Source organism: Panicum hallii, chromosome 1 (genome assembly GCF_002211085.1).
Source record: "Panicum hallii strain FIL2 chromosome 1, PHallii_v3.1, whole genome shotgun sequence".
Taxonomy (NCBI): domain Eukaryota; kingdom Viridiplantae; phylum Streptophyta; class Magnoliopsida; order Poales; family Poaceae; genus Panicum; species Panicum hallii.
Window position 1 is genome coordinate 52356228 of NC_038042.1, and position 21842 is coordinate 52378069.

Here is a 21842-nt window from a genome sequence, read left to right on the forward strand (position 1 = left end):
AGGAGGCTCTCTCTCCATGGGTAGCCCGCCCCCTCTGGCCGCCCTTCTCGTGTATGCGCGCATGCAGCCATGCACCGGGCCGTGCACATTTGTGGCGCGGGGGGCGCAGCATTGGAGCGCACCCGTTTCGGCACGGGCCTCCCAGTTAGGGTAAACCCCGCCGGCCGGGCAGTGGGGGTAACTGGGCAGGCAGCGCCCCTCCTCCTCCAAAGTTACCCTCCTTTAAAGCTGGGGGAGAGAGGGATGGATGGATGGATGGAGACGCGTGAAAAAGATGCGAGAGGAGAGACCGGCAGCGTGCTACAGGGCAGCCGCACAGTGACCCTGGCTTTTTTCCCGCCGGTCTCCACTAATATTCCGCTCCCGGCCGTCCTCTCCTCCCTCGCCGGCTCCTCATTATATCAGCGCGCACAATGCAGGCTTAGGTAGCCCTTGTTTGTTGGGTGTGGCCTAGCTGATCTGAGCTGGGGCGAGCTGATCGGCAGGCGGCAGAAAGCGAGAGCGAGAGCGAAGCTCGGAGGGGAGGAGGAGAGATCGTCATGGGGAGGGGACGAGTTGAGCTGAAGCGGATCGAGAACAAGATCAACCGTCAGGTGACCTTCTCCAAGCGCCGCAACGGCCTGCTCAAGAAGGCCTACGAGCTCTCGGTGCTCTGCGACGCCGAGGTCGCGCTCATCATCTTCTCCAGCCGCGGCAAGCTCTACGAGTTCGGCAGCGCCGGGTAGGCGATCGATCAAAGACGCGCGCGCGCACGGCCACTAATTTTCAGCCGCTGCAGCAAGCAGATCTGACGCTCTTTTTACTTTTTTTTTCTCCCTTTGCCGAAAAGATCTGGTGCTGATGCTTTGCTTCATTGCTCAACTTTCGTTTCCCTTTTATTTGCTGCTGCTGGCTTTGCTGCGCGTGGGTTTCTTCTCCGTGATTTCTTGCTTTTTCTTTTATGCAGCGAATAGCCGAGAGCTCTACTCCTGTAGTTCCAGTTCCAGACCTCACTGAGAGGCATGTTATTTTATTCCTGCCATCTGCGTGTGTATCTGTGCGCACGGTAGGGGCATGGCGGTGTTCATATAACCCGGGTCGTGGATCCCTAACTGGCATGAGACATCCCTTCGGCAGATCTACGAGACCTACCCCTTTGCCTCTTTCTTCCACCTTCTCCGGGCACTTGAAGTAGTCGCCCACTCACGCACCTCTTTCCTCCATCTTCTCCGGGTACTTGAAGTGGCCATCTTTTCGTGTGTTTTGGGGGCGTGCGTGTGTCAGAGAAACGGTTCGGTTGCTGAGATAACAGGGGATCCTTGGGGGGAAGGGGATGGAGTTAACACGATGAGGTCTGCGAGGGGAAAGGGAGGTATGTTCTTTCCGTTTTGATCCAGCGCCGTCCCTGCGGCTTGTATGAAAAATCCTGCTGCCCGCGCACTTGTCTTGGCACTTGTTTTTGCTCTGGCCACCTCGGCGCACAGCAAACCTCTTCATCTTGCCTGATCTATCGCATGCTGAACTGCTCGCCTTGTTCCTGTTTCTTTTCTCTGTTGCAATTTCATGTCAGTTTGCTCGGCAATGAAAAATTGAATCGATTTTATCACGTTTTTCCCCACACGAGATTTAGATCTATTTGATTTTCAGGAGGTCTCAGAACTTCTTAAGTTGAGAGCTCAAGGCTTGATGATGGTCTTTCTGTTTTGCCCCTTCTCTTTCATCCTATGCACCCTTGTTCCTCATTGTTCATAGTTCTGTTACTTTCATTTCCTAATGGTTTTCGATTTCTACATATAGATATTTTTGGTTTCCTCTTAAGGTATTTTGATCTTGGAAGATATGTGGAAGAATATTTCTTTTTGTTCCTTTTCTTGCTCTCATTTTATGCCTATATATGCATCTCAGTACTACTGAGACATGGATCACGCTTTCGACTTTATTGATCTTTATATGTTCCTTGCACTTCGTTCATGTATCTCACACGGTTTGTCAGTTAAAAAACCAATTTCTTGGTTTCATGTACTTCATTGACCCTGATGCTTGAATATTCTTTTACCTCCTTATTTCTGCTTATGACAGAGATCTAAACTGATATTTCAGTTAAAACAAAGTTATTTATCTGCTGAGTTAAATAAAGTTCATGAGAGGAAGCCTCCTTTTGTCCTTATCTTTGTACGTCAAAGATAATTTTGTCGCTGCACGCATGATCAATTTTTTCTAAGCACTAGTTTTCAGTTCGGTTGCAACTTGGATAATGGAATTATTGCTTTTCTCTGGATATTATAATAGCTAAAGTTCCAATTATACACTGCAGGGTTGTATAGGTTGTTCACAGTTGTAACTTCAACTAAACAATGCATTTTACAAATACTCAGTGACATTTGGGTGAGATCTCTTGTATTATGTGTCTTTGTGTGATGCATGTCGTTCGATCTATTTTATGACCAAAGTGTGAGAATTGTATAGGAAAGTTAGGTTTCCTTGAATTTACACCCTTTGATTTTTTATTTGGTGAAAAATTTTAATTTAAAGAAGAAAGTGCTAAAATAGTTCGCCACTAATTTACTAAAATTTTGTTGCATCCTGGAACTAGCTAATCTGCTTTCTCAAGACTTTTTGCCTTGATTCCATAGAATTGTCAGTTCATGCTGGTGTTCTTGCTCCTTACCCTCACAATATTGTGCCAAGCAATACGTTAATATAATATTAAAATAATGGACTCTATCTGGGGTCTGAAAACTTACATCTTCATGTACCTTTATTTTTTCCCTATATGCATAACTTTATAGATTTGGGTGCTTTCTTCGAGTTCATGATAAAATCTGGATTAATAATCAGATGACATTTGTGAGGCAACGAATTCTTTGTTTAGGCATGTATAGAATTGAATTTTTCAGTGTATACGATTGTTCCTGTAATATGATATGTCATAGGAAATATAAAGATCTGGCTGTGGCACATAAAGAATTCTGGTAGCCATATAATGTAGCAAGACAGCAAGAGACATTTTTAGACATACATTAATTTACATAAAAATTGGTTGTTTTGAAGATGGATGCCCCCAAATAATGTTCGTCAAAGAGTTTATGTGCATCCTTCATGTTTCAAAAAAGCAACCACCTATTAGTGCGATTCACATGCAATCAGGCTTCCATAGACGAGAGAATATACTAATATTAGTAAATAGATACTATCATCAATGGGGGACCGTATGTACACAGTACACATGTGATACTTTTCTTATACAATATAGTATTAGTTTTCAGCTTGCTTTTAATGGCATCTAATTTGTTTTTCTCCAAATAACTTCCTGTGCAGAATAACTAAGACATTAGAAAGGTACCAACATTGCTGCTACAATGCTCAAGATTCCAATGGCGCCCTCTCTGAAACTCAGGTATATATCAATTGTTGCTCGTGATTAACGTCTACTTTAAAGTTCCATATTCGTCCAAAACTTAGATATGTTTTATTTGTCTTTGCTTTGTTTATCTATGTATTTTTTTAAATCCTACCATATATTGAATAAAACAAGAATTGGACCTACAATATTTCATTTGATCCACCATCCAGTTTTAATACCAAGGATAGCTACCATACAAAAATAAACATAAGGAAGGCAATGTACCCACAATCAATTTTGTGGTGGAGATATTAACTCCGATAATAAACATTAAGTTGAACTGCATAAATTGTTCTGGTGGTATCTGCAATGTTTAAATTACTTCCATTTTACAACAGTTTATAATTTATCAACAAAGGAAATTAAACATGGTGAAATGAAATGAATATATTGCATTGTTGTTACAACTACCACAAGTAAAACTAACAGAGAACTAGTTACTACTGTGAGAACTGAATTCATTTTTTCAGATTTAATTACCATACCCCAGTAGTAGCAACCTTCCAATCTAATAATTATTGCATGCCCTGTTCTTAGATTCCGAGGTGTCATTAAGCTGCTAGCCAATAAAGACCACTAAACAATTTTTTATCCGTTATACTAGTACACATAAACTGTGTGATGCATATTGTTTGTCTTTTGACTTGTATATTCAAGTTAGTTATTCTTCATTGCAAAAAACATCCTAATGCGAGCCTAGACATTATTTCTGGAATTTAGTAAATTGATACAACATAGACTTGCTTTTCCACCAGTATTTGACATTGTAAAATGGTTATTCCTGCTGTGTCTTTCAATTATAGCTGTGTGTATAGTGAATATGTCATAAACTCCCAATGAAAGCCCAGAAATTAATTGTAAATTTAGTGAAGTTTCTGCAAGACTTGATCTTTTCATGCGATGTTCTTAAAAGGTCATTCCTGCTGTTTTCCAATGCATTATTAAAACTTGCAGATACGGTTGACTTGGCAAATTAAATTGTCATGTAATTGAACTGATGAGGTTGACTGTGCCTTTTCTGTTTAGAGTTGGTACCAGGAAATGTCAAAACTGAGGGCAAAATTCGAGGCTTTGCAGCGCACTCAAAGGTTAGATTATCATATTTTTACATGTGATAACATAATGCCTCTACAGTGGAATTGTCATGTATGTATTTCCGTAATTTCATCAGGCACTTGCTTGGGGAGGACCTTGGCCCACTCAGCGTCAAGGAACTGCAACAGCTAGAGAAACAGCTTGAATGTGCTTTATCACAGGCGAGGCAGAGAAAGGTTCATATCTCAGTTTCCCCTTATGCTATAGAAAATAAAACGCTTATATATGATTCAGTGTAATCACAGAACGACTCGGGTCAAGGGATGGAATTGCAGTATGGCACCGTAATATAGTGAGCATTAGTAACGTCTTAATCTTGTGTAAGATAACATGTAATTGGGGTATTTGAACATTTATTGGGGCGAAGTTAATAATTGATTTATTGAAGAGCAATGCTTCTTTCACATATTTGAAGGAAACTGCACACAAGGATGATTAAACACTTTGCGTTATAAATGTGGGTCACTAATAATGAGCCATAAACATGATCTTATTTTATTAGCTTTAATGTTATTAGCACATGTAATGAAGTCGTAAAGCAGCATTCTGGTCTGCATCTGTTCTAATTACCAACATTAGCTTTGATAGGAAAATAATAATACAGTAGCCTATATCCACCCTATCCACGATAAAGCACGCAATTTATTTTCTTCATAAATAAATTACCACAGGGCCCACCATTCTGCAGCATCCAGCAGTTTGGTTGCATACATGCCTGTGAATAAATTAATTACCTTAGAAATATGCTCTCACGTGTATTTATCCTTCTACACCCCTTTTCCAGCAAAAAGGCAGTAAAAGAACTGAAAACAGCATAATCTATATCCAATTCATATACAGAAAGAGAAAACTGAAAAGTACTCTTTGGATGAAATTACTGGTGGAACTCTATAGTCCAATGTTGCAATGTATGCATCTAAATTTCAGTTGACATAGATTTGATCTGATACCTTTCGAATGGCAGAGCAAATGTCAGTGTTCCTCCCTCTCTTATATTCCACTCTGAATGCATGGGGCTACCATGCAAACAATCCCTTTTCAATATGAAAAACAAAAATCCCCAAAGAAATCTAACAGAAAAGAATAATTGGACTAACATGGAAACCAGCTTTTGCTGATGTATCAGTTTGTTTATAAATGGAAATGCGCATATTGTACGGCTAATTATTCCTCCAAAATTTTGCCAGACACAACTTATGATGGAGCAAGTGGAGGAGCTTCGCAGGAAGGTATTTTACATCAGACTTGTTTGTTCGCAAAACAAAATATCAGACTTGTTTACAACAGTAATAACTTGAGTAGTACAGTCGCATCGGCTTGTGGCTCCAGAAGTGCAAATATTCTACTACTGCCTATGACTTGCCATAGGTTGATACACTGTAGCCAGCTTGGGTATATCGTATGCACACTAGGGTAGATCCTATGTCCTTCAGTTAGAACAACCATAGAGTATGGGCTGTGCAGCTATAGATTGATGATATGCATAGGTGGCTTCCATATACTTTCTTGTACAAGAGATTCAGCTGCTGTTGGTCCTATGTCTAATTTACCACATCTATTATTTCCGATGGACTTCGCAGGAGCGTCACCTGGGAGAAATGAACAGGCAACTCAAGCACAAGGTCCTTATCTGTTTCCTAGTGGAACACCTATATACATTATTGGAGTTGCACTTACCGTGGACATCATTTCTTTGTTACGATGCTATATATATGTTGTTTGATTTTACAGCTCGAAGCTGAAGGATGCAGCAACTACAGAACCTTGCAGCATGCCGCCGCCTGGCCAGCTCCCGGCGGCACCATCGTGGAGCATGACGGCGCCACATATCATGTGCATCCGCCTGCTCACTCAGCTGCCATGGATTGTGAACCCACTCTGCAGATCGGGTACGATTTCTAGCCGATTATATTGCAATTCAAGAAACAAACATGCAGCTGCTAGTTGGTGATCACAAGGCTGATCATTGCAGTGTGCTAACAAAACAAAGCTATCTCCGTTGCTAGGTATCCTCAGCATCAGTTTCTGCCTTCTGAGGCAGCCAATAATATTCCACGCAGCGCTCCCGGAGGCGAGAACAACTTCATGCTGGGATGGGTTCTTTGAGTTCCACTGCAGATCCATCCATCCATCCATCCATCAGATGAAAATTGCAACAAATAAAAGGCGTATTCGGCGCTATATGTGCATATCCATGCTCAAATGCTGGATCTAACGCCATCTTTTAAATTTGTGTGTAAGAACTAACTAAGAACTTCGCCTTTATTCCATGTGGTTGTGGTGTGGCACCTTCATATTTTCATTCGGACCATGAATCTTGTAAAAATACTTCTATGCTGCCGGTGCATGCACCACCATGCAATCCAAAATTATCTCTACATGCCGGTGCTTATTATATACTGGTGCATGATTCGATCATTGCCATTAATTACTTGTTTGCTGATACCAGCACAAAAAAAAATTACTTGTAGTTTGCTTTGTTTGTCTTTTCTGGCCCAGCTGGTGGCTGTCAAAGCAGACAGATATAATCAAAGCTGCCACAGGCAACCTGGACCGCACAATGCAACATATGCATGTGTAATTTGGATGCTCGGGTGATTTTGATTTTTGTGTTACATCCGCAACTTTCGCCAGAATCTCGATTCAAGTATAAACAGTTTAGTTGTTCAATGATGACAGTGACGTGCCAGAGGCTTAGCAACTGCTGGTTCGTGCAATGCAAGAGTGTATAGGGCTGGTGGGTTCAAATAATTGTCCGGTTTCGAATGATGGGATCTAATCTTTGCCAGAATTGATTGTCAATTAGAATGTCGTATGCACTCATTGGTGGATTTAAATATTTTTCTCTTCGAATTTGTGTAGATCATTGCTGAACTCGTACTGCTAATATTATATTGTCTTTTACAGGAGTGCGGCGTGGCTGGGCAGACATGCATGTCAGCATGCGCTTGCCCATCGTCCGGCCATATCACCAAGATTAGTTGTTGGTGGCTGATGCGCTGGCCACTTTAATTTGTTTGGTCCTCTGCACGACTAATATGGTGGGAACTTGGAGCAAAACACCGCCTGTGGTTTAGTATGCTTGTATTTAACTTGGAAAAAATTATATGTGTTTAACAACTCGTAAGGCATATTTGATCTCAAAATTATGTGGTACTCCACTGGGAATGGGAATGGCCTGATGATTACTCCCTAAGCTAGCAAATTTGGAAATGTATGTGTGATGGGGTCATTTCCTTCACACAGAAAATGATATCTGAATACTGTTGGGGTTGCAGGAAGCCTTTACGGAATCAGTCCATCTTTTTAGATACTTAAACAAAGATGTCTTGACCTTTCCACCTTTTGAGGATATTGTTTTGATGTTAATTTAATGCTGAATATCACAAGCAACTTCAACTTCAGAACCTTCCTCAAGCTAGCTTTAATTTATTGGGAACAGCAATCTGACGAAAGAACGACAAAAGGTCTGATAAAGGTGTTCCCAGCACGTTATGCCGACTCATGTGAGCAAACCGTTCCAACGAGGAGACGATCATCAAGTGTCCAAGTTGCTTGCTCAATCATTCGATTGCCGACCAGTTCCCCCAACTAGATAAGTACTGAGTTATACACAAAACTTGATGAACAAATTAAATAAAATTCGTGAAGTTTATAGTAGAAGGTAGAAAGAGAAGTTCGTGTACAATGAATATGGCTGATGGTATAGCACTATGAATGTACATCCTATAATGAGGATCAGTTGCCGGATAATCCTTCGACAGGTCGATTATCATTTAATATATCAACTGCCAGATGAATCGAGCTAATCAACTGGCAATTAAGCCCCCCATTGATGATTAATGGCTGGCTGATAGCAGAGCCGCCGTTATACCGCCTGGCGGCCTTGTCGCCGTCGCTAACCTGCCCGCGCCGCGCCATTCCGGCGGCTCCACCTAGAGATGGGCTATTGGGCTGCGACGGCGATCGAGGCCCGGCCGTCGAAATGACAAAACTGCCCTCCAAGAGGACCGACCGACGAACCACCCACCCCGCGGACGCGGGCCTCTCACCAAACGCGCGTGAGGAGGCTGGCGAGCCGGCCCAGCCGGGCCCGGGCCCGCGGGCGCGGCAGCAGGTCGGACCGGCACAGCGGGCACGTCGCCCGGCCGAGGTCGATCCACCGGTCGATGCAGCCGCGGTGGAAGGCGTGCGCGCAGTTGCCCAGCCGCCGCACCTCGTCGTCCGCCTCCACCCTCTCCAGGCACACGATGCACGTCGGCGAAGCGGCCTCCTCGCCGCGGGACGCCGCGTGCCCGCCGCCGCCCGGGGACGCCACCACCAGCCGCTCGGCCACGTGCTCCCCGTACTCCATGGCGGGGAGCTGGCTCTTCACCTCCTCGGGCTTCGGCCCGTCTGCCGGGCCGCGCGAGACGTCGTCGTACGGGAAGGGGCAGAGCCCCAGGACGGCGAGCATCAGCAGGAAGGCGTCCCTGATGACGCTGAGCACCTTGCAGAAGACGATGACCGGCTTCGGCACGGCGAGGCAGTAGCTCACCAGCGGGAACCCCATGATGATCAACCGAGCTGGAGCTGGACGGGACCAAAGCAGAGAGCTATGCTCCGAGGCGAAAGCAGGGTGCTCTCTGAAATCTGGGTAGAATTCTGGCGGGACCGGGAGGAACGAACGGCAAGGTTCGCGAGAGGATATGGTGGCCAAGTCAGAGCAAGCAGGAGGGAGTCCCGCTGGTTATATAGGGCGAGCCGGGGCGGCCGGGCGCCGGGGAGGATGGATGGGGGCGCGGCGGCCGCGGTTTGCGGGACGCGGGTTGCTTTCACGCCGTTTCTGGTGGGATGGCGCGGGGGGGCCGTCCGGCCGGTGAGGGAAGGTGCGTGCACCTGCCGCGCCCGCCACCCCTGGGGGGTTTGCCGGTTGGAATGGGTTCCCGCCAGCGCCCGCGGCTTGCGCGGCGTGACGACCTGGCAGGCTCGTTGACGAGGCGAGGCCGCTGGCACCGTACTGCCCCGCCGCGCGCTTGACCCCGGGCGCCGGCCGAGGTGGCGCACGACGCGTCCACGGGCGCGGTGGGAACGTGCGACCTGCAGCCCCGCGTCAGCAGATTGAGGACTCGGAATGTTCGCCGTGGCGGACTCGGCGTCCGCTGCGTCGCCGTCGGCCGGACGTGGCTCGCATTGTTTACCCCACAGCTCGGCCGCGGCGCGTTTTCTGCGTGAGAAACGCCTGGCGAAAGTAACGCCGAGGATGGCGCGCACGTTTTGCTCGGCTCCTAGTGGGGCGACGGCTCAGATAGCTGGAAAAAGGCTCAGGGCTTTGTGTCACGGCCACACACGTGCTGACGACGTTGTCCGTTTGTCGAGAGAGAGCTGCACGTGTTGTGACTTGTGATGTCGCATACCACGAGACGAGATCGTGAGGCCGACGCCGCAAGCCATTCTCCTCTGCTTTCGATTCCTCCTCCTCCGTTCCAAACAGCCTCAGTTTCTGCCAAACGCTCGAACCCCATCCCCACCATGTACGAAAAAATCAGCAATACTTTATCTACTGGATAATAACAATACAGGTCCCATGCCAAAAAGAAAACAAAAATAGTAGCTGGCAGTCGTGCCGCCGGTGATGATCGAGTCGCTCTGATTGTTCCCGGAGGCCCCGCCGCCGGCCGGGCGGCGGGCCACGGCGCACGTGTAGCGCCTGATCTTGGCGCGTACCGAGGGAGAGCCGATGGCCGGTGAGCCATCCGCCGTCGCGATTTTACTGTCTAAATTATCATTTGAAATTTTTTTCTTGTAAACATTAATTTCTACATATTTTTATATCATGTATATACTCTATAAATCTATTTTTATTATTTATCTTTATCTAGCGAGAAATACGGAATTTAGGATAACTATATTTAAATAACCACCGTCTAAATAAACTGTTAGAGGATCAAAATCTCTATTTCTAGCGGAGAGTCTCTTGGTGTTGTTGGCGTTGCTCTTAGGCGTGGCGCGCGCGGGCACATGGCCTCCGTCCGTTAGCTGGGAGGCCCCTGTCGCGGCGGGGGGCAGGCTGCGCGCCGGCGGCGTCAGCGGCAACCCCCTGCAACCAATCAGACCCGGCCGGTGGAACGCGTCATCCCTCATGCCTCGTGCGAGCGCGTGCTGCGTGCACGCTTCGGCTCGGCGGCTGCCTGCTGGCCAGTGCCCATGCCGGGGTTCCGTTTGGGTCTGCTCCGGCACATGGATTCCAGAGGAGTTTGGCAGCCGCGCCGCCCATGGAAGACCCACAGGGTTCAGAGCGTCAAGAGCAGCGATCCGCAATCAATGAGCTGAGAAATGGTGCCGAATCTCCCAGAATTGTAGTGTGGTCAAGCAATCGAGCCCCATGCTTATCCGTGGACGGCCGAAAAGGCAGAAACAAGATGGGAACTGCGACATGGAAAGGTCCCAACTCCCAAGTCGGATGGGAGATGGACGGCAGCTCAGAAAGACGTACTGCGACCCACGAGAACATTCAGGACTTCAGGCTATTCTTTCGTGTATTTTTTTTCTCGAACAAACTGCGGTGCTGCAATGTAAATGGAAGTAAATAGAGGGAATTTTAAGTCTTATAGGGCTAGAGTGCTGTCAGTTTGGCAGAGCCAAAATAGAGTGAATTTAACTCAGCTTGTTGTCTGAAAGTTCGACGGCCCATGGAAACAAGCCACGTTAAAAAATGCGGGAGTTTTCCATATGTAAAAGAATTCCACTGTCCTATGAACTTTCTTGTAAAATTCCACGACAATCTATATTCTGTGTGTGCACTTCTTCCCTTTGGCCGTGGATAAGTTAAGAACGTCTTCTATTTGCTCCCAGAATCCGATCACGTCACTACACTTCAGATCACAGCCTTAAAAGCCTCACAGGGTTTTCAAATTTCTAACAAATAACTTTCAACATCAAATTTCAGCTAGGCTCTTTCCTCAACATTTTTCTTCATAACCCCCTGTTCATTCTTCAACATAATTGGAAGGTATTATCACATACCTGAATAAGAATTAAAAATGCTGATAAACCCGATGAGAATGTGCGAATGGTTTTCTTTTCAAGGCCAACACGATGAGAATGTGCGAATGGTTTTCTAATCCATTTAGGAACCAGTGCGGCAATGCGTCAAAGCTAGCAGCTCTATATTTCTACATCGACAGGAAGTTCAGAGATAAATCCACTAATACATAGCTTTTGTTGAGGTTTAACACAGCGAGTTCATTCCTTGCTGGCCAAATAGGCGGCAGCCAAGAAAAGATACTATTATTTGGTTGCCGTAGCTTAGCAGAATGGCTGCTTCTGGTGTTAATGGCGTATCATATACGTCAAGAGGTCCGCCAACACAATATGCATATAAGCTGATGATTTCGAAAGTCCCATGGCTCCACCGAATCGAGCTTTCATCAGAACAATTCTGCATTATAAGAAGTGGGTTTTCATGTCAAATATATAAACGGATATCAATTAATAAATATATATTGGATATACATTAATAGGAACACCTTTGTTTTAGTGGATTGATAGGAACATTAAGGCAAAGGATAGCTCGAGATAAGTTCTTTAGAACAATAGTCAAAACTTAAACCACATGATCAACTTTCACAACAATGTTCAATCTTATGAAAGTTGATCCTACAATATATATACAGTCATTATTGATACCTGTTTACAGCAGAAAAACAGATTCTAATATCGCTAGCAACAGTTGCTAGTAGCAAAGACTGAGAACAGTATAATAACAGTATTCTGGTGGTAAAGAATTACCATGTAAATGCTACATATAAAAAATCAAAACGTGTTTTGCATCAGAAAATAGCAAGCTAGCCTAGGAACTAGTAAAAAACTGAGAAAAGGGCAAGACGGTTGAATTCTGTAAGAGAATAGATGATTAGTGTCAGTAGCTTTATAATCATAGCCTCAAATGGAAGTCCTTCGGAACAGAAGAATTACAAGCAAAATAGTTATTTTTGAAATTTTTTCACTCCCATCAGTCTCTTTATCATATATATAGTTTGTGTTTTAATGCCTGAATTATGATCTTGAGTAGTGTCGTTTATCTAATATGGTTATGAACAGATCCTGAAATTTCGAGTTAAGACTAACAATATAAATTTTCACCTGATCCTCTACAGTGTTAGGAAAGATGCATAGCATAGTGGCCCAGCTACAGGATGCAATGTAGAACAAGGCAGGTCTCCGCTGAAGCACTTGCACGCTAATTGACATTATGGTTCAGTTGTTGTCTGAACCATTTACCTTTGTTGACTTGAGCTCGTACAATACTAATTGAACTTGTCTTTGTATATAGGTGAACATTTTAAGTTTCAAAAAGTGGGCTCAATGAAACGGTATATTAGTATTGAGAACTGACAATGTAGATTGCTGATTTGTTACTGTCCAGTTGGCTATTCTAAGTTCCAGATGTAACCGTCACATAAAAATGAACTTGCTCCAAATCTTGACATTTTATCACCATACATATTCTAAATACTAGCAATCAGTAGCCAATCATTCACATAAAAAAAGAAGTAGCTCATGGATGATGCATCAGAAATTGCATGGATGCACAGAACAGCGACTTTGAAGCTTTATTAGAACCGATCGAATTAGGCTACTGTCAGTTTCAGATATTATGGTAACATCATTAGAATTAGCTCTGTATGATTCCTATCTATCAGATTGTACAATCCCAAGACCTCACACCAATGTGCACAATTGTCTTCAGTTAAATTTTAAGCACATCGACATAAATGGACAGAAAAAAATAGAAATGGAAATGTCAAACCACATATCACCATTGTACCAACCTTGTCAGACCCTGAGAAGCTGGACCTTGTTCTCAAATGCGATGGCCATCCAGTCTGGGTGGGCGGCCGCCCACTGAAGCTGGTTTATCTCGGCGCCTGCATCGTACACTAGCACAGGATCAATACCCTCTGCAGGCACAGCCGCCGCCGGTGCCGGCGCTGGCGCCGTCTCGGGCAGCTCCCAGATCAGTGCCTGCCCGTCGTCCCCAGCCGAACAGAGATGCCTACTGGCCTGCGGCGCCCACGCGACCGCGTTGGCGCAAGCCCGGTGCCGGTGCAGCTCGGCCACAGGCACCCCGGGCGCGCGTATGTCGAGCACGACGACGGCGTTGCTGTCCATAAGCAGCGCGGCCATGTAGCGGAGGTCAAATCGGTTCCACGCCAGTCTGAGGAGCGGCGTGTCGGGGCGTGGGCTCTCGTAGACGATGGTGGAGTGCTCCTTGTCCCGGAGGTCGAAGACGCGGACGGAGCCGTCGGCCGAAACAGAGGCGAAGACCCCGGCCTCGCCCCAGGCGATGTCGTGCACGGCCTTGTCGTGCGCGATGAGCTGCGTCTCGACGACGCCGCGGTCGATGTCCCAGACGGTGCAGGTGGTGTCGATGGAGGCGGTCCCGATGCGGCGGGGCTCGATCTCATTCCAGTCGAAGGAGGTGAGGGGCGCGGAGAACTCGGAGGAGGCCTTGCGGTTGTCGAGGACGGAGCGGAGCTCGGGCGGCGGTGCGGAGGCGGAGAGGTCGTCGAGCGGGGCGTGCCAGATGCGGAGCGTGTCGGCGGAGGATGCGAGGAGGGAGGGCGCGGCGGCGCGGGGGTTGAACTGGAGCTTGGTGGGCGGGTAGGGGTGGTCGAAGGAGAGGGCGGGGAGCGCGCGGAAGGAGGCGGCGGAGGGGCGGACGGGGTCGAAGGAGAGGAGGGAGACGCGGTTGTGGAGGTCCTCGAGGAAGCTGCCGGAGGCGAGGACGGGCGCGGTGGGGGAGAAGGCGAGCGCGTAGATCGAGTGCGGGAGCTCGCAGGTGAAGGCGTGCGGGTTCGGCGTCTCCGACCCCGCCGACGAGGCGGACGTGGACGGCGGCTTGGGGAGGTCCATGGAGGGGGAGTCGGGTGGATTGATCTGGTGGCGGAGCTGGAAGGGGACGATCGTGCTGGGACTCGGGGAGAGATGATGATAAGCTGGAAGGGGGTGGGGACGCGAACTCCCTCGGGAAGATGATGGTTCAACGCGCGCGTGCGAGCGACAGGTCTACGGCGGCCGGGGACCGGGGTTGAACGAGTACGGGCGGCGCCTGCTCGACGGCGCCACGGCGGGGCTGTGGCTGGTGGGATGGGGAGCCAGGGGCGAGACAGGTCAGCCGTCGTCTGGTCAAAAGTTTGTTGCGATGCTTGATAGGCTGCTTGCTAGCAGTAGCACACGCAGTCCACGGGTCTGCTGGTGGCGGACTGGAGGCACCGGGATGCGATGCGGTCGTCGCGTGCACGTCCGTCCTCTCTGGACGGAGTCGTCTCAACTCTCGAGTCTGCGTCCATGACGCGAGTGGAGCAACACCCTTCTCCACCGGCAGTGGAGGTCCGGGGATCAGCCGGCAGCTGGAAGTCCAAGCAGCTGACGCGCACACAATGTTATCACAATCATCTCTCTTTTTGCCCAAACGGCACCACTTACCACCAGTCATGGCGTCGAACAGACGTAGCCTCACATCGTCCAACAGCCCGAAGCCTACTCCAAGCTGATGATACTACCTAGCATTTCCTCACTCAATACAGCAAACAAGCATATGAAACATGCAGGTCAGAGAAACAAACCACAGGATGGGCATAACTAAACATCTGCGCCACTTGATAGAGCTTGTTCTACTAAAGCAGAAAGGCTTACAAGAACCGTGAGTCTTTAGAGGATTCGCTGCTTGAACAACCAAGCATCAATTGTTATTGTATCCTGGCAAGTCAAAAATCTCAAGGGTACACCGCTCTCACGAGCGATCTTTGAGATCACAATGTGGTCTTAGCGCTGGGAGCTGAACAATGCCCGGCTGACAATACCGGTGGCCTCAATGTAGCGATCAACACAACGTGATATGCAGCTGCTCTCGCTTCCGCTCAAGCTTGATCCTGGCTTGGTCACGCACTTTTCAAAGCACTTGTTCCCCACGGTCTGCAGAGACAATCAACATAACTCCATGAGTTTCAGAGAAGGAATTTAGCACCATGTGAAGCAGGCAATCAATTTCCTATATATCGTCTAGTCTTTTCATGTGTAATCTTTGCTTCCTTCAGTCTGTGGAGCCAGTCAACATCATTCTGAACTTAAGAAAATAGATGTCGCATCATGTGAAATAGACAAGCAATTTCCTAAATACATCGATTTGATCTTTTCTTTGTATCCTTGTTTCATATACAACAAATCAAGATCGGTGGGCACCATGTTTACACGGTTGTGAATGCTTCAAAGCAGAGAAATAGCTTTCAAATTCCTCTAATCAGTTGATGAGCATCAGAACTCATAGCATGACACAATGCGAAAAAAAAATAATAAAATGACACAGCAACAAGGTAGAAACTTCAGGCTTAGATACTTCTTGCCATGTCATCCTTTCAGACCAAAAGTACTGCCTGAATAAAAACTACATATACCCTATTTAAGTCAACAACTCAAAGAACAAGGCTAAAACAAGTTGAGACTATAATGGACAGAGGCAAACAGACTCAGAGATGCCTTTGGCTGCAAGGGTTTCCAAGTATCAGAAGTTGACTTGTGGAGCAATTGGCTACTAAACAAATTTGGGATCTCATAACGCTTGGGCTTCCTTTTGTTTATAGGTTTGCGTGCGCAGTTTGGAAGATGCAGAACAAAATGTCAATTGGAAAGAAAATTTCCTAACAAACCAATTGATGTTTTTTTCTACGGGAATTCGACAAGACAGGTGGAAGAGAACATCATGCCACAGCTACACTGGATGAATGATCTTGTGCCAACTGTGGGTAGATATATCGACTCTCTGAGACTGGAGATCAGTCATTTTAAGGTTAACTAGTTCTGGAAGATGTAGAAAGGTTGGTGGTTGTTAGTTTGTGTGGTTGATGTGAGGCCATCTGGCAAAACACGTCTTTGTTTTATGCTCATGGGGGACCTGTTCCATGTTCTCGTTAAAAATAGGCTGCCACAATGCTCGTAGGTTTGGTTGGTAACCCTGGGTGTAAAAAGAATGCTGTGAAACTCCTTAGTGCCTTTCAGTGTAAGCCGAGAAATTACCGTCTCTTATCTAAAAGATGGAAAACACAGAGACAAAGAAAGTAAGCAGCACATTTATGCAGAGCATGTATAGAAAACAAACAGAATACAGAACATCACCGTAGGCAAGGGAGGACAAGCATATGCGCATGCACATGAATGCAGCACTTGAATGTATGAAGCTCAAATCTGCAATCTAAATTAGTAAGCATATGAATTTCGTCAAGCAAAGCAACCCAGTTTACCGTATATCAATTGAGTGCAGTAATGTGTACTTCAACTCAGGTATATCAACATGTATAATACGGTATTATTTATCAATCCTACATTAGAAGATCGTTCAGCCACATCCTTCATGCATATTTGGACTAGATGCAAATCATATAAATAGATTGTCATCTTTATATGCTATAGAATAAGGTTCAGAACAGCAGTTATGACTGGAAACGTAAAATCCAGATGATGCAGCCCAAGCCAGGTTTTAAGCAGAGCTAAGCAGTTTGTGGGGTGTGCCTAGAGCCTAGATGGCAACTACGTGGACTAGGCAGCCTCCTAGGCGATTTAGATGATAGAAACTTAGACAGGACGGTGAACCCTTCCCTTGGCAGGCTAGGCAGCCATTTTTTAGGTGGCTCTAGGTCTGACCGTGAGTGCTACTTCCAGCTGAAAAATGAGAGGAAGCTGAAAAATCGACAGGGATTCAACCAGGAACCAGCTGCTACCTGTCTGATTACCAGCTCCCATAATAGTTCTGGCTACCAAAGGTGGTCGCTATAGAATAAGATTGCTTTACCATCTCCAGACTAATTTTCAAATCTACAGGTGCCTAAGACAAGGATAAACTGAGTTATATGAAACAAAATTAAGCTGTGTTACCCCATCAACTAGGTGTTCAATTCAATAAAATACAAGGATGAACCTGATTAATCTCTTAACTAGTAAACTTGAATGAGCTGCTGACTGCTCAAAACTTAAAGCTTCTATACTACTTTTTCCGTAACAATATTCAGTTTTCTGCTGCATTCATGACAGAGGCTTAAATGCAAGGATAAACCAACTTATTGGAAACAAAATTAAACTGTTTTGCCCATAAATTAGGTTTTCAATTAAATGAAATAACCCGCAATTAATCTCGTTATTAGTAATGAGCCGCTGACTGCCCAAATCATTTCCAAACCCTTTTTCCTTAACAATCTTCGGTTTTCTGCTTGCATTCATGATAGGACATGGATTCTGCATTTTCTGTGCAACCATTATAGCTAAACCACTCTCAAGGTCAATAATATATCGAATCTAACAACAAAGTCACCAGTCCACTCCTTATCAATTACTACAACAAAAGAGGCCCTAAACAAATATTTGTTCCCCCTCAGGATAATCCAGCAATTAGCAAGCAGAATCAAACCAATCATACATATTAGCTCCAACCATCAGCAAAGGGACAACAAGAGAAGGGAAGATTGCAGGGGATCTGACCTCTAGAAACTCCTGCGCGTATGCCTGGGCGAGCTGCGCCTTGATCTGCTCCATAACGGCCTCCGGGTTGGGGCTGGAACCTGACGACGACAGCGAGGGCGACGAGAAGGAGTCCATGGCCGCGCGCTCGCCTTGCTTTCCCTCCAAGTCGTGCGCGGGCGATCGGTGGCTGGTTACTGCGCGCTCTCCGTCGAAGAGGATTTTTGCCGGCACGGCTGGTGGTTATACGGCGCTGGGGCGGCGGGGGAGTAGGGGAGCAAAACCCTAGCAAGATGATCGGTTTCCGTGTGAAAAAAGAAAGGTCCGGCCCACCTTCACCAAAAGGCTCGGCCCAATACGTATGCAAGACCCATAAGGCCTATGGACTTCTTGGTGTGGGTAGGCGAAGGCCGGCCGGCCTATTCATCAGATGTATAATGGGCCTCATCAGGAGTCGAATTCAGATGCTCGCACCAAGTCACCAACACTGCTGCCTTCGCCTCTATCATCTACTCCTTTTGTCTTCCTCAAAAAAAAAATGTACTCCTTTTCTCTGAAGATTCTTGAGCAATTTTGTAACAATGGAATTCAGAAATCAATTAGTGTGTAAATTCTAATGTTCAGATTCAGAAAAAGTCTAGATAATCAACTATTATTAAGCGGTCGCTCCATACATCAGCTTGTGCAGGTGCGGTAAAAGAGGCCCTAAACAGCACGCTGAAATTAACCGCGCGCGCATGAGTATGCACTGGTAGGGTAAACATCGCTGCCGCCTGCCCGCCGGTCATACGCCTTCGCTTCTACGGCGGCTGGCAAAGCCTGCGTGGCTGTCCTCGCAGGGGCCCTGCCCCTGCCGCCACCTCGAGCCATCCAAATGCAACGCCCAATCGTCCTGTGTGCAGCTGGCTATGCAGAGCAGAGAGCATGGGGACGACGGGCGACGTCATCTCCAGTCTCCTCATGGCAACAGCAAACGCCGAGCATCCGCCAGCAGGCAGGCAGGCTCCACCCACGGGTCACCGTTGCTACGCAGGCAGAGGCGCAGCCGGCCAGCAACCGGCGCTAGTTACACTTACACCTCGGTGTCACAGCGATGATCTGCGACGAGCACGCTGCTCGCCGCCCAGGTTTGCCTGCCGCCTGCTGCTCTGCTGGGCTCCGCCTCCGCTGCAGCACTGGGCCGACCCGGCCGCCGGGTTGTTCTGCCGATGGGCGGCCCAACGGATAACTGTGCCATGCTCATTGTCACCGCCTAGATATGGGACGAGCCGATGGGGCCCACTCGCTCCATCCACCGGCTGAGCCGTCGTTTTCGAGCTAGCAAAGGCAGACGGATGGGGGGCTTCCATTCGGACATCACCCATCCCTTCTCCCTCTCCATTCCGCATGCACTCTGTCGATCAAGGTTTTCGGATTTGAAACCGGAAAAATTTCGGTTGCCATCAAAATAGGCTAATTTTGGAAAATTTGAAAATTTCGGACTGGGATTCAATTGTTTGACTGGTCAACGAATTTATTTTTAAATAAAATATGGATAGAACTTAATGGAAATATGGGTATTGATCACTCCTGTAGTAGAGGTGAAGAGACTTGAGGAGATATGATGAGAAACTAAGGAGAAAGATGGTGAAATCATAGAGTGAGAGAGGTAAAAAAAGAGATCTATAATTAAAGTTTATTTATGGTTTTTATACATAGAGGAGTACGCGGACTGATATAAAAATTCAACTTCAACCAAATTTTTAAGACAATTCGATTTAATTTCGGTCCATTTCGGTGAAATTCAATCATTTCGGATCGAATCCCAAAAACCATGCTGTCAATTTCGTCTCCCAGCAGGCCGCCTTTGCGCCCGAACGAACGGAGCCCTTTACAGACTTTCTCATCCTTTTCGACCAGCGCGTGGCGAGGCGGCGCCATCATGCTCATGCCGTTCGTGCGCTCGTAGGGCTCGTCCGCACTTGTCTGCAACTCATATGCGTGGTCTACCGACTATCATAATCATATGCTGCGCGTGGCATCAATCAGTGTCCGTGTCGGGCTCATCATGGCTGAGTTGATCTGCGTGCGGCGGCGACACAGACAGACAGACAGACAGAACACACACGATTCGATCAATTCCAGTGCTCTCTGGAGAAGAAATGAAGAATCCCCGGCCAAAGGTCGATTCCTCGGTTCGTGGATGAGCACGACCGGCCGTGACAGCAATGCGGTCGAGATGGGATGGGATGTCTCCTGTTCTAGATGCCGCGATGCATGCAGCTAGCACTAGCACATGTCCAATCAAGGATCGGAGCCAAAGGCGACCAGCAAAGCGGCCGGCGGACAGCGTCCAAGTCTCCTCCTACCTTCGGCAGCGACAGTTGCCGGGAGGCCGCCGGCCGGAGCCCGCGCGCCTTCACGTGAGTGCTCCTTCTCTCTCTTCGACATCCTCATCAGCTCCCGCACCACCACCACAGCACCACCTGACCTCTCCGGACCTGAGTTGACGGCACCTCGTACGACGCATCGATGGCGTGGATAGTTATTAAAGCTCGGGGATGGAGGGCGTGGAAACAAAAGCATGAGCAGGTTTTTGCATGCATGCGATGCTCTGCGAACCTAGCCTGCCGCCTGCGCCGCGCAGACAGAGACGGACGACGGCTGGCTGGGGCTGGCGCGGCCGGGCCGTCGTAGGGGCGAGCCGCTCTGTAAGGCTGCGCTGCGTGCGGGAGCCTGCGCTCGAGACTACCTGTCGTCGTTGACATGCACTGACACCGTGTTCTTCGTTGTTTCCTTCTGCAGCGTAGGTTTCTCCTCTCTCTCTCCTCTTCCTTTAAGGCAGATTCCGGCCGCCGCTTAGTAGTATTCAGATGTGATCTTCTGTACTATGTTTCTGTATACACATTTGTATGGGAGGACCAGGTGTACGTACACACTTGCAGACAGATTTATCTTTTTTACTTCGTGGTCTCAGGTCTGCATGCAGAGGCTTGCTTGGGAGATCACACGCTCTTGCTGGCAGATTTGTTGTCTTTGGACTTTGGACAATGATTGGTGGATGTTTGTTCTTGGCAGCAAGAATAATTTGCTGGCGCAGAATTTTGCGAGAAAAAGGGCGCGCAAACACTGAATGTGGCTAACTAATAAAGGGATTGTAGTACTAGTACTGCTTTGCATCTGCAAGGAGTTACTGTAGAGCGCATGTTCAGTTCGTTCGAACATTGGTACTACGCTTCTTGCTTTATTACTTCATTGGAATAAAGCTAGCACGCTAATGAAATGTTTCCCCTGTCTAATTAAGCGATATTACGCCGTATATATGTTTGTGTCTTCCTAAAGGAACCGAACCACGCCAAAGAAAAAGGAGACGAATATCTTTAATTATTTCAATCCATAAAGTGCTACAATATTTCGACTGAACACACAAATGTTGATTTGTGCTGGCACAAGATTGCTGACGGGTATTAAAACCGCAAGTAAAATATATTTTGATCGTCAGCAGAAATGTTTTTTTGTTACAAGTCTATGTGTTATACAAATTAAAGTACTATGTGTGTAACCCTATGATAAATTAATAAATCTCCACTTCTGCTCCCAAAGAAAAAAAAAAGAAAGTACTATATGTGTGTAAATCATGGGATCATGATTTGAGCCTCGTGGATGCGAGTGGTTCCCCATGCCGCACATGCATAGCATCTTATTCATAGCTTTTCAATCATAGCGCTCTCACAAGCAATGCTTTAGAGCACTGTCATTTTCTCAGTTGCTCTTATATTATGTGTTCCTATTGTGTCTGTGCTACGTTATTAAGACTGAATGCATATATACCAAGATACAACAGTTGGAGTAACAATAAGGATAAAAAAATAGAGAAATGAAATATCGTGTTTAT

At 46.8% G+C, this 21842-nt stretch overlaps 4 protein-coding genes across 4 annotated transcripts; 1 reads left to right on the forward strand and 3 right to left on the reverse strand.

Moving 5' to 3' along the window:
- Positions 1–399: 399 nt before the first annotated feature.
- LOC112872470 (MADS-box transcription factor 6) lies at positions 400–6660 on the forward strand. The gene is made up of 8 exons (XM_025935558.1): positions 400–721; positions 3298–3376; positions 4409–4470; positions 4554–4653; positions 5665–5706; positions 6058–6099; positions 6209–6366; positions 6484–6660. Exons 1-8 carry the CDS (start codon positions 540–542, stop codon positions 6581–6583), a joined length of 765 nt encoding a protein of 254 aa, XP_025791343.1. The 5' UTR covers positions 400–539; the 3' UTR covers positions 6584–6660.
- Positions 6661–8018: 1358 nt separating this feature from the next.
- Positions 8019–9307, reverse strand: LOC112872486 (probable E3 ubiquitin-protein ligase ATL45). The gene has a single exon (XM_025935559.1). It carries the CDS (start codon positions 9027–9029, stop codon positions 8526–8528), a length of 504 nt encoding a protein of 167 aa, XP_025791344.1. The 5' UTR covers positions 9030–9307; the 3' UTR covers positions 8019–8525.
- Positions 9308–11517: 2210 nt separating this feature from the next.
- LOC112896757 (protein TRANSPARENT TESTA GLABRA 1) lies at positions 11518–14513 on the reverse strand. The gene is made up of 2 exons (XM_025964888.1): positions 13291–14513; positions 11518–11897 (listed from the first exon to the last, which is right to left on the reverse strand). Exon 1 carries the CDS (start codon positions 14372–14374, stop codon positions 13295–13297), a length of 1080 nt encoding a protein of 359 aa, XP_025820673.1. The 5' UTR covers positions 14375–14513; the 3' UTR covers positions 11518–11897; positions 13291–13294.
- A 560-nt stretch (positions 14514–15073) lies between these two features.
- Positions 15074–18248, reverse strand: LOC112896767 (mitochondrial import inner membrane translocase subunit Tim13). The gene is made up of 2 exons (XM_025964900.1): positions 17990–18248; positions 15074–15436 (listed from the first exon to the last, which is right to left on the reverse strand). Exons 1-2 carry the CDS (start codon positions 18104–18106, stop codon positions 15287–15289), a joined length of 267 nt encoding a protein of 88 aa, XP_025820685.1. The 5' UTR covers positions 18107–18248; the 3' UTR covers positions 15074–15286.
- Between the last annotated feature and the right edge of the window lie 3594 nt (positions 18249–21842).